The following is a 12147-nucleotide window of genomic DNA, read 5'->3' on the forward strand; positions in this document are numbered from 1 at the left end:
ATTTTAAAAAAAAATGCCCCCAATTTTTTTTTTAATTATCATATAAAAAAAATTTGCCCCCAATTAAATAATTTGCCCCCATTTCTTTCAAATTTGTCAATCCCAAATGGGATTGAAAAGGGAATTATATTGACCCCTGGAAATTGATGATTAAAATTTGTTAAAATATAATTTTTTGGCAAAACGTCATTTGAAGTTCATGCATTTTTTTTGCATTTTTTCATAAAGAGGAAAATTCATTATATTGCGTTTATCGTTCCATACATTTGTTTAAAAGTAATAATATACATAAAACCCAAATAGAACTTTTTTAGTGTTCAGGGTGTTTTAAAGTTTGTGTAACGCTTCAAATGTGATCTTCCGATTGTGTAAAAAAAAAGGGATGGAAATACGTCATAAGTAAAATTTTTTAAAAATCTCCAACATTATCTTTATTTAAACTTAAATTTGTCTTTTAGAAAAATAAATTTCACGTTATTTTGAAAAAAAGACTTGCCTAAAAGGATCTGTCCTCGCTAAAACCAAACTGCTCACATCTACGAATTAAAAATAAAAATAAAACTTACACATTAACAATATCCTGCATCATAAAATTCCGACCATTTTGAATTGATTTCTCACTATTTAAGTTATAAAGTTTTACCTTAAAATACTACAAATTTTGGTTTCAGTTTTAATTCTTTTTAAAATGGATTTTAATTAAAAAATTAAAAAGTTAAATATATCTATATCTGCGTTGTGAAAAATGAGAAATTTTCAAGACGTGACAAAAATACATGACCATTGACCAATATGTTCTCTTCACTTGATTACAAAAGATGTTTTAACTTCTTTATTAACAATTTTAACAGTTTTAACAAAGTATACCCTGGTATTTAACAATATATAATAAATCAATGAATCAATATCTGCTGATTGTTAAAATGCTGCCCAGTTTTTTTCAAAGTTAAGAAGACGTTATCCTTAATTTTTAATTTTATTGATTCATTGATAAATAGGCAAATCATTGTTTGTCAGTATGATTTAACGAAACATGCATTTTATAAGTTCTTTCATTCTTTAGTGTTTTATTACAAAAACTGCAAGTCATTGGCTGGCTCACGTGCGCATTGCGCAAATGCCGTCGTGCATTCTGACTCTTAGTGAAGGTTTTGCCACAGAGTTTACAGATAAAGCCGTCCTCAGTCTGCAGGGGTCAATATTTATACGTCGTAATTATCCGAACTCATTTTCGCGAATTTACAATGACTTTTACTGTGGGTTTTGAAGGTTCGCTCATTTTTAGACATTTTGCCGCAGGCAGGACATTCGATTGGGGAATCGGCGTGCAAGGAGCGCATATGCCGACGCGCATTGCGCATACAAGTAAACAGTTTTCCACAAATAGTACACTCAACGCTTTCATCTTTCTAGGGACAATGTCAATATTTGAAAATGGAAAAATAGAGTGAATTAAAGAAAAAGATGGGATATATAGGAGGAAAAGGAAGGAAAGAGAACAGGGGGGTGTTTTGTATAAATATTGACTCTCCTGTATTAAAGAGTGGTATGGGACATCACCGTAGGTTCCCTCAAGCCCTCCTTCCAGCCCTTTAATAATAATATTGTCAAAATTACTGTAAAATTAAATGAAAGAATAATTCTTTTTTGATATTCTGTTTTATATTTAGACCAAGTTTAGTGTTTCAGTTTAGGAATAAGAAAACCAAAATGGCTCCACTTCAGTACAGAATACTAACACAATTAGCAATTTTCAACATTTACTCAATTTAATAATCTTGGTGTAGGTTATCATTTTGAGAAAAAACAGATTTGTTTTGATTTGATTTGATTGCTCTTTTGGTATTTGAACCAAGTTCGTGGATCCGGATGTTTTTTCTGTCTATGTATTTTTTCCTAGCAGGAACAGGGGGTGGTGGAGAATGAAAATTCAGACATCTAAAGGTCATCTACTTTTTGACATTTAAGGTGGATGATTAAATCCAAGAATAAAATGCAAAGGGAATGGCTCGGTTTAAATTCTGTTCGAATCTTTGTGCAATATTTTTTTATATTTAAGAGATTTTTGGGAATTTTTAAAATAATATCTGTGAAATATTGACCCCTGCAGAGGGTTTCTGGCAGTGAAGAAAACAAAATGCAAAATCAAAAGATGAGAAATAAATAAATACCTTGATTTGATCCGTCCATATCCATATCATAATCATATCCATCCTCTCCGTAAATATCACTTTCGTCAGCAACCTAAATATTTGACAAATAAAAAAGTTTATAATAAAATTCAAAGATTAATCAAAATTCAATTTCATAATGGATTAATTAAAGAAATAATGATGCTAATGATGGGAGCAGGTCAGGGTTGTGTCTCCAACATGCTCCAGGTCCTGCTTATACCTGGCATTCCTGTTGTGCTAGGAGAAGGTCAGGGTTGTGTGTCCAACATGCTCCAGGTCCTGTATAAACCTGATATTCCTGGTGTTCTAGGAGCAGGTCAGGGTTGTGTGTCCAACATGCTCCAGGTCCTGTATAAACCTGATATTCCTGGTGTGCTAGGAAAAGGTGAGGGTTGTAAGAGTCCAACATGCTCCTGATACTTTATATACCTGGTATTCCTGATGTGCTAGGAGAAGGTCAGGGTTGTGTGTCTCCAACATGCTCCAGGTGCTATATATATACCTGGCATTCCTGGTGTGTTAGGAGAAGGTCAGGGTTGTGAGTCTCCAACATGCTCCTGATACTTTATATACCTGGTATTCCTGGTGTGCTAGGAGAAGGTCAGGGTTGCGTGTCTCCAACATGGTCCAGGTGCTATATATACCTGGTATTCCAGATGTGCTAGGAGAAGGTCAGGGTTGTGTGTCTCCAACATGCTCCAGGTGCTATATATATACCTGTTATTCCTGGTGTGTTAGGAGAAGGTTAGGGTTGTGTGTCTCCAACATGCTCCAGGTTCTATATATATACCTGGTATTCCTGGTGTGTTAGGATAAGGTCAGGGTTGTGAGTGTCCAACATGCTCCTGATACTTTATATACCTGGTATTTCTGGTGTGCTAAGAGAAGGTCAGGGTTGTGTGTCTCCAACATGCTCTAGGTGCTATATATATACCTGGTATTCCTGGTGTGTTAGGAGCAGGTCAGGGTTGTGTGTCTCCAACATGCTCCAGGTGCTATATATATACCTGGTATTCCTGATGTGCAAGGTGCAGGTCAGAGTTGTGTGTCTCCAACATTCTCCCTGGATCAGTAGCTATAGAATCCGGTTCCAATATTACTTCTAAAAAATAGAAATAAAAAATAAAATTAGAATTTTGTCCAAACAAAACCAATTTACAGGGTTACCTTCACAAGATGAAACTGTAAAAACTTAAAACTCATATGACGGTTATAAGTTTAAATTAAAGCTTCTGCCTTGAATGTCGTCTTAAAATGGCTTATTTTATGATTTAACAAAGAAAGAAAGAAGTTTATAATGGAAATAAGACAGTATCAATTCCGTACAGTCGTCTCTGTCGTCTCATCCTTTGTGAATAATCCTTTCCTATGGACGGACAACGATATACTTAAAATGATGAAAGTTAACAAAATATTCAAACCTCTCTAAATTCTGAATCCAACATTTGTTTCGTATGTTTTAAGATTTCCCAGAACTATTTTATTATTATTATTATTATTATTACTATTATTCGTATCCTAATTTCTTGGCCAATATTAATTTCTCAATATATTTTAATTTCTCAAGATATTCGCGGATTTCTATGAAATGATTAGACCTCTTGACATATTTGTATTTTAAACTTGATGTAAATTACAAGCTTGGGTACCCAGCCTTGTCTGGAAACTAAACTTTCGCTGTAAAATCCAACCCAGTCAACTTAAATTTTAAACAGACAGCTAAGAATTCTCCTGATTCTACCGAATTCCTCAATCAAAATTTGAGGCAACTCGGTCAAGGGGTTCTTGAGTTATGATCGGACCAACAAACAAACAGAGATTACTACTTTATATAGATTATTATTACTTGGTAAAAATATATTCACCTTGTTTAAGATCTTCTACATGCAATATGCCAGTATCTACATCCTGTATAATTCAGGGGTGTAAAAGTTTCAAAGTAACATAAAAAGTTTAGAATTTTAAAAATTCCATTCCAGGATGAAAAATTATATTTTATTAACATTAGGAAGCTAGATTCCACCAATATTTTCTCAAAAATTATTATTTGAAGGGATTCAATTGTCTGCTTTAAAAAAACTGAGACTTGGCTAAAAATGAAAACATGGAAATCAATGTAAATTCCAATGCAAATGAGGAAAATATAAAAGAAATAAGTTTTCTAATCCCCTGCCTGCTGATTGAGCGAACTAAGGAATGGTTTACGGATAGAAGAAGATGATGTAGTAGTAGATGGAGGAGGAGGAGGTGGTGGTGATGAAAGGCGGCGGGACGGAGATCTCATCTTTTTCATGGGACTCGACTGGAAGGAGTCAGAGCAGGGCTTATCACGCTTTCGGCTCCCTTCCTTCTGCAATAGAAAATAATAGAAAATCATGAAACACATCTTTACAGTAGAAAATTTGAAAAACCTTTTGGCAAAAAAAGAAAAGAAGATAAGGTTTAAACAATAAAAGCCATTAATCATCATCACGTGGGATATCCGTGAAAAGATTTTACTGTTTATATAAGATTCATGATATTCTCATCCTCAACCTCATAGTTTGATTCAATGACATATCCAATATTCATGCATCAGTGACAGATAATAATTACTTTTATATTATGGGGGGGGGGGAGGGGTGCTAAGTTTTATGTCTGACCTTAGTTTCTTGATTTATATTTCCACTGAGTCCATGGATTTGAAGCTCTTCAGTAACAGCAAGGAAGGAACTTAGGTTCTCCTGATCAATCAATCAATCAAACAAACAAAAAATTAATAAAACTATGATACTATCAATTAATCAAACAAAAAGACAAAAAACAAATGAATCAATTATCAATTAAAAAGTACAAACAATCAATTCATTTTCAATCACCCAAAATTCCAAACACAAACAACGTATTAAACATAAAACATTCCATTAATCCTCTAGGACAGAAAAGCATTGAATTAATCGATCCAGAAGACAGTAATAAAAGAATTTAAGTCATGAAAAGTTGTCGAATGACAAATAGTTATCAGTTACCTGTTCGATATTTACTTCTCCGAAGTACATGAAATCAACTATCAGTTACCTGTTCGATATTTACTTCTCCGAAGTACATGAAATCAACTATTGCCTAAAAGAAATTCTTGATGTTCGCAAAAACATACCAAATGTTACAACAAAAATAAAAACTGCAATCTAACATCACTTCTTGGAAAAGTCAGCTGAGGCTTCCCTTGAAAAAAAAATTGGGGGCAGAAAAGTTTGGTATTTTTAAGAATTGGACATAACATTTAAGGCAATTTTTCTTCTTCCCTTTTTTACTCTTTACCCAAAATTTATTCATTTTTCCAATTTAGCGAAAAAAACTGTAACAAATACTCTAGCGCTCCACGCAAACATGCCTATCTTGGGGGGGGGGGGGGGAAAAGGATGCTTCAGGAAAATATATATACACCCCTGGAACGAACCCAACTCGAATTATTATTATTAACTGATTTTACAGAAAATCTGATAATTTAAGTTCCATATTTTATAATGATTATTTTTAAATATTTATTTGTTATTTTTCTTTTATTCGCTGAATTGAGGAAAATAAATGAATTTTTGGGTAAAAAGTATCAAAAATAATGAAAAAAATTGTTTTTATTTCAGATTTTTAGTTTTCATTTTTTCCCCAGATCATCAAAAATCATTTTGATTATCAAAAATTTACACCATTTCTTAAACAAAACAAAAAATATGAACTCCTTTATTGCATCTATAAACTTCCGAATCCGACTATGGACGGCAGAGTTGCAGATTTACAAAACTATGTTCCAGGATTTTTCTTTTGGTGCGGAAGACGATATTTAAGAACATCTAAACTTTACCTGAAGTTCATGAAAACTAACATTTCTCATATAGAGTAGAGGGTGCTGGTGTGGATTTTCCTACAGGGTTCAGCAAAATAAATCAATTTAAATATCTATGGGTGGGGGGNTGACACCAAATATTGTGCAGGCTGCGTTTGGTCCTAAAATTTGAGATAGGGAGCTGAAATTTTGCAAGCAGTCACTTTTTTTGGTCATCTACAAGGATCACGAAGAAAATTTGAGATCAAAGGTCATTTACCTATCAGAGGTCATTGACCTCCTCCATTTGACCTCCATGAATTCAGAAAATATGGGAAAATACCACTTTATTCCTTTAATTCAATTGTTTAAAGTCAATCAGACATGTTTTCATATTTTTACTACCCCATAAATCATATGCTGATATTGACACATATATCCGACCTCCAGTTTGGCCTCCCCTCAATAACGACATCTAAAAATGTCAAAATATTAAATCAATGTAAATAACGTTATGTGAGGTATAAAATCAAAGGTTTTTTGGTGTTCTGATTCCATTCTGAGACCTTTTTAAATCCCAGATGATACAGGAGGTCGTGACCTCCAGATATGAATGACCTCTGGAGGTCATAATATGAAATCAATGAAAATAAGTCATGTGAGGTATCAAATCATAGGTTTTTTTGGGTTCCGATTCCATTCTGAGACCCCTTTTTGACCTCAGATGATCCTGGAGGAGGTGACCTCCAGATATTAATGACCTCTGGAGGTCAAAATATGAAATCAATGAAAATAGTCATGTGAGGTATCAAATCATAGATTTTTGGTGTTCAGACTCCAGTCTGAGACCCCTTTTTGACCTCAGATGATCACGGAGGTCGTGACTCCAGATATTAATGATATCTGGAGGTCTAACGATGAAAACAATGAAAATGGGGCATTTTATCAAATCATGGTTTTTCTGAATACAATCCTAAACATATTTTTGAATCTGAGATTCACAACCTCCAGGATCATCTGAGGTCACTTTCTTTATTGTATCTAAAGTATACTTTTCTAAAATCATATTATAGTTCTTCTTTAAAATCATTGTTTCGCTAATTTTTTGCATTGGAAGAAATAAACCAAAATTTTCAAAAGTTACGCTTTTCCCAAATTATTTAGAATATACAAATATCCCGTTATATGTAAAAACAGCCTTCAACTTTTTTATTTTATCCTACTGAGTTAAAACTTGTAATACACAAAATTAGACAACAAATATTTTGCTGATTCCTTGAGAATATTTTTGAAGAAGGAACTGCATGAGCTGAGAACAAGCTTGTGTGCCTAGAAAATGGAAATATTACAAAATTTCATAAAATTACTATTTTCAATTGGAAGATCTTCAAAAATCATTCTTAAAAATAAACACCCCTAAACCCTTAGTTTCTTGGGACAATTTGTTTTCCTGATGTTTCTGACAGACTGGCAAAAACTCTTTTCAAACTCATTCCATTTTAGATTATACTTCTCCTGCCCCATTCTATCTGAAACATTAACAAAATGCATATTATCAAATGAAATCATAAAATAAAAATAATATTAATGTTTGAAATTAATAAATGGTCAAGGTTTACAATCAATCAAACTTAAACCTAAGCTTTAATTAAAGGGACTGTAGACGTAATTTCAAGTGACCCTCCAATCATAGAGTGGCATGTCCGATTCACAACAAAGCCCTTTAAACTTATCCAAAATAAACCTGTTCTTAAGAAAAACGCCCACGATATCTTCCACATTGTTTCTAAGTACCGTTGTGAATCGGACCTGCTTCTCTTTACAACGGACGGGAAATGAAATTACGTGTACAGTCCCTTTAAATATTTGAACGAAAGCACTGTTTAGTTATTATAAATAAAAAATAAAATATAAGGCAAAGATGGTTTAACTTGATAAATGCAATGCTACTTCGTACATACAATTGTACACTGTACAGTTTAGTCACGTGTATTGTACAGATATAAAAAAGTAAGTACAGCTTAATTGATCAAGTTACTGTATAACTCAATGCATTGTTCTAAAAACAAACCACTGAGGACGAATTAAAAAGATTAGTATTAACGGATGATTAACAAGATATATAGATTATAGGTCAAAAAGAAACTTTCCAGACAGAATCTAACCAACATCCGTCCATTACTGTTTAAAAACTCATTTGTATAGTGAATACACCAAATTAGGTTAACATACTCTAAACCCCGCGAATACTGTAATTGACCTTCATATCCAGGTAGACACTGAGGAAAAGGGGGAAAATATCAAATTTTACATTTAACTTAATTATATAAGCTTTATAATTTTGGCAACCATGTAAGCAATTGATATTCGAAAGATTCAGCATGAAACCAATTATTACAGATACATTCCAACATAATAAAATAAAAACATAAAAACTATTAACTATTAAATTTTCTATTGAATACATATTTTAACAGCCTAATTTTCGTTTTAAAAATACATCTTGAGCAAAATGAGTCATACAACCATTACTGTTTTTCAGAGTTTTTGATGTAAAAAAGGGTAAATAACTTCAAAGGAATTAAAAAACGGTAATTTCAAGTGACTCTACATGGAAAGTGACATATTCTATTCACAACGGTACCCATAAAAGCTTTGTCTGGTCAAAAATTAGATTTTCATGTTTTTGCTTTCAAAACTGTTTATTTTCATTTATAGGTTCTCTGCAAAAGTGACTTGCGTATTTCTTGCTTCAGAAACAATTGAGAAATCATCAGAATTTAACACTTTTCGAGCCAGAAAAACGACGTAATCTTCCAGATTATTGAACAGATAAAAGTTTCAAGGGTACCATTATGAATTGTGCTAGCTCCTCTTTAACCCTATTCCTGCTGGGGGGGGGGGGTCAATTTGACCCCCCCCCCTGTAGTTTTTTATACATAACTCAAAAAGTATTGGTCTGAGGCTGTTGAAATTTTCTGACTTTTCCTAAATACCCAAAGCCCTCCCTTTAGGCCTAAAACCGGGCTTTAATACTAACTGTCAAAGGAAATTTGCACAGTTTTAGTTTTTCTTGATTAAAAATCAGGTTATTTAAAATTTTGCAAAAAATTTTGCAGATTTGAAATGGCATGGTCAAGGGCTTTTCAAAAATGTATAATTTTTCATTGTTTGGACAATTTTTTTTTGGCAAACATTTTTACTATATAACTGGATTTTGCGATCAAAAATTCAATTTTTGCAAATTTGCTAAATTTTTTGCAGATTCTAAAAGTAGAGCACAAGAGCTTTCCAATGATGTATCATTTGTCATATTTGGACATCAAACATGGGATTTAGAGGGGGGGGTCAACTTGACCCCCCCCCCCAGCATATCCTGGTTTTCAAGTACCCCAGCAGGGATAGGGTTAAAAGGAGAGTCTTTTAAATGATGAGGAAAGCTAAAACTGTATTAAGTTAGTGTCCATATCGGGTAGATGACTTTTAAAGGACGGAGTGACTTGTCCCACACTTTTATCACAGTTATCACAATCCTTCTTCTCCTCCTCTCTCCCTTTCCCCTCCTCTTCCCAGGCTGTTATACCCAGGTGGGAGGTAAAGTTGGACTTAGGGGCGGAGCCGTTGGATCCAGGGATGGGCGGAGCTTTTCGATGTATACATTTCCTTGCACTTCGAGGGGTGATGTATTGCACTGATTCCTCCTGCGGCAGGGTGTACAACGGGTTCCATTCTAGATTAGTTCCACCTGTACATAAACAGTTATGTATAAACTCGTATCAACGTNCCCCCAGATCTAGGGAAATAAGATAAAAATTTCGCATTTCTATTGTTTAAATGTTTACTTCTTAACAAAATACGCTGTACCCCTGATTTTTTAAAGAAAAAATTAAATTTAACATCTTAGATTAACATTATACATAAAAATATTCCTGAACTGGATAAAAATTATAAAAAAAAATATTGTACCTAGTTTTCCTAGTGGATCAATGCCTGTTGTTGAACGTAGTTTAATTTGAAGATTTATCAGCTGTTCTCTCTTCTTCTCATAGCTGGACTCCGCTAGGGCAGAAATCCACTGATTCATGGATCTGGAAAGTGTTCACTGTAGACCGTGTTTTAAATTGCGGATTTTTTCAATGATTGATGCGTGGATTTCATGACGAATCTAACTCTAGTTCTAATTTGAAATTATTAAAATTAATTTAATTTGTCACATTTTTGGGAAACTGAAGCATAGTAAAAATGTAAAAAAAAAGTGAGAAAATGTAGAATTCGAAATATGAAACTTATTTTCTTCAAAAAAGAGCCCCCCCCCCCCTCTTCCCATGAATAACTGATCTTGTCCCAATTAAGATGAATAAAATTACCTCAAATTTTCTGCGACAAAACAATGTTTCTCCTCGGCCCCCTCTTGAATCTGGAAGATGATACAGAACAAGAATATGTCCGGGTCCTCAGCCTTTAAAAAAATGTAATAGGTTTGTAAAAAATTGAGAAGGAAAATTATTTATGTGGGATTGTATACGTCCTTGAAGAACGAGTCAGAGCCTCTGATTTGGAACGGATTTTCGGTTTTTGGTCATTCAAATTATCAATGAAAAGTTTCCGATCTAAAATCTAAAATCATAAATCTTGAATCATGTTTGTAGCAAATTAAACTATCAAACATCCAAACTATCAGTGTATGTAAGTAGATATTCTTACAATCTAAAAACGAGAATCGGATCAGATTTGAGGTTCTGGCATCAAATAAAATACTGTTATTAAAAGACACCCTGTAATTTTATTCATTTGTTCTCATCATTTCCTACGAACCGGATCGTAGGAATCTCCATCGCAATATCTCAGTTTCTAGAACTCCCTGTATAAAAAACCAGAGGGGGGGGGGATAAAAATCTTTAGCGCGCGCAAAATAATTCGATTGTTTTCTCCGTGCTTAGGATCCATTTAAATTTGATGCGGATTCGGATTCTGGATCCGCATTGAAAAAAATGGATCCAGATCCGGATCCATGTCATTTCTTTAAGATTTACTGAATAATTTTAACAAAAATAGTTTTCAAATTTTGTGTTTTATTTTTTTTCGCTTAATTTTATCCTAAAACCTGATGAATTATAAGGAATCATAAGGAAATTAAATCTGAAAAAGAAGTCCCGCTATGGACCCCCCAGACCGCCATTCAGAAATGAGGAAATTTTTATACTCTCTTTTTTTTCAAAAGATCAGATTTGGGTTTTAGGAGTAAAAAGTTTTTTTTTTGTAGTTTTTGGTTGATATTTTACCCCTTGGATCCGGATCCGTGGATCCGCATNAGTAAGCTGTTTGTACTCATCATTTTGTACATGGATCTTAGATGTAACACATGGATATAATTGGTCATGTGGCCGCAGCACCCGGCACCCTAGCCAGTCATAGCCGCAGCGCTCGGCCCCCCTAGCCTATCCTAGACGCAACGCTCGGCCCAGAAATTGTCTTAACCTTACTTAACCCTAAAAGAATACAAATAAATAATAATAATTTTGCTGAAAATTAGTGGTCCTGTACAAAATTAACATACCTTTTAAACGAGTATTTGAGAATAGTTTAAAGGGCGAGTGAATTGGTATTAAACCTTGAAAGTTTGCTGCTGAAGATTGAATCCGCCTGAGGTTTTAGGACATTTATACGACAAACGTCCTTCCCAGTCCGCTGTTTTAGATGACAAGGAGGACAGCACCTCGGCCTCGTTCCATTTCACCATCTTAGAAACATGTACTAAATCGCATTAGTTCAACTCCGTTTGTTTCAACAAAAGTCAACAATAAACATCTAAATGCGCCTAGAACAGATTAATGCCGCGGAGTTATACCTAATTTTTTTATTTTTTATAAATCAATTAATCGTTATAAAAATCATTAATCATATTATTAGGAATGTACGAAAACATTATTTAATGAATCATTAGCGTACACGAGGGGAGGCGGTGGAAAAAGTTCCTTCCCCTTTCTCTTAAAATCCCCATGAAGACGGGGGGACCATGAAACTACATTTGGGGGCTAGGGGTGGTGGAGAATAAAGAGGAGGGAGGACTAATTTCGACTGATAATTGTCTTCAGGACTTTAGAGAGTAATACGAACTATGCTTATACAGAGGGATTATGTTTACTTCTTAACAAAATACGCTGTACCCCT

The 12147-nt window shown here is 33.9% G+C and overlaps 2 protein-coding genes across 5 annotated transcripts; both read right to left on the reverse strand.

Moving 5' to 3' along the window:
• Window positions 1-435: 435 nt before the first annotated feature.
• LOC111717387 (zinc finger and BTB domain-containing protein 17) lies at window positions 436-7318 on the reverse strand. Of its 4 annotated transcripts, none has more exons than XM_023492884.1 (10): window positions 7252-7318; window positions 6016-6075; window positions 5232-5276; window positions 4817-4897; window positions 4348-4524; window positions 4040-4082; window positions 3182-3276; window positions 2172-2244; window positions 1532-1590; window positions 846-1186 (listed from the first exon to the last, which is right to left on the reverse strand). In XM_023492884.1, exons 2-10 carry the CDS (start codon window positions 6043-6045, stop codon window positions 1004-1006), a joined length of 786 nt encoding a protein of 261 aa, XP_023348652.1. In that variant the 5' UTR covers window positions 6046-6075; window positions 7252-7318; the 3' UTR covers window positions 846-1003. The 4 variants fall into 4 exon arrangements, with proteins under 4 accessions (XP_023348654.1, XP_023348652.1, XP_023348651.1 ...); XM_023492883.1 differs by having other exon boundaries at window positions 1093-1409; XM_023492886.1 differs by lacking the exons at window positions 846-1186; window positions 1532-1590 and adding an exon at window positions 436-536.
• Window positions 7319-7504: 186 nt separating this feature from the next.
• Window positions 7505-10454, reverse strand: LOC111717386 (uncharacterized). Its single transcript, XM_023492882.1, has 4 exons — window positions 10344-10454; window positions 9943-10064; window positions 9368-9721; window positions 7505-8136 (listed from the first exon to the last, which is right to left on the reverse strand). The coding sequence occupies exons 2-3, from the start codon at window positions 10058-10060 to the stop codon at window positions 9417-9419; spliced, it is 423 nt and encodes a 140-aa protein (XP_023348650.1). The 5' UTR covers window positions 10061-10064; window positions 10344-10454; the 3' UTR covers window positions 7505-8136; window positions 9368-9416.
• Window positions 10455-12147: the final 1693 nt, after the last annotated feature.

This window comes from Eurytemora carolleeae, unplaced genomic scaffold, assembly GCF_000591075.1.
Source record: "Eurytemora carolleeae unplaced genomic scaffold, Eaff_2.0 scaffold2560, whole genome shotgun sequence".
Taxonomy (NCBI): domain Eukaryota; kingdom Metazoa; phylum Arthropoda; class Copepoda; order Calanoida; family Temoridae; genus Eurytemora; species Eurytemora carolleeae.

Bases quoted from the DNA above. Each gene is read 5' to 3' on its own strand.
- LOC111717387 (XM_023492883.1), bottom strand. From the start codon at position 6,045: ATGAGAAATGTTAGTTTTCATGAACTTCAG. The intron at 4,525-4,816 runs GTCAGACATAAA...TTTCTATTGCAG, and splicing joins ATATAAATCAAGAAACTAAG to AAGGAAGGGAGCCGAAAGCG. The intron at 1,591-2,171 runs GTATTTATTTAT...TTATTATTAAAG, and splicing joins TATGGACGGATCAAATCAAG to GGCTGGAAGGAGGGCTTGAG.
- LOC111717386 (XM_023492882.1), bottom strand. From the start codon at position 10,060: ATGAATCAGTGGATTTCTGCCCTAGCGGAGTCCAGCTATGAGAAGAAG. The intron at 9,722-9,942 runs GTACAATATTTT...GTTTATGTACAG, and splicing joins TGATCCACTAGGAAAACTAG to GTGGAACTAATCTAGAATGG.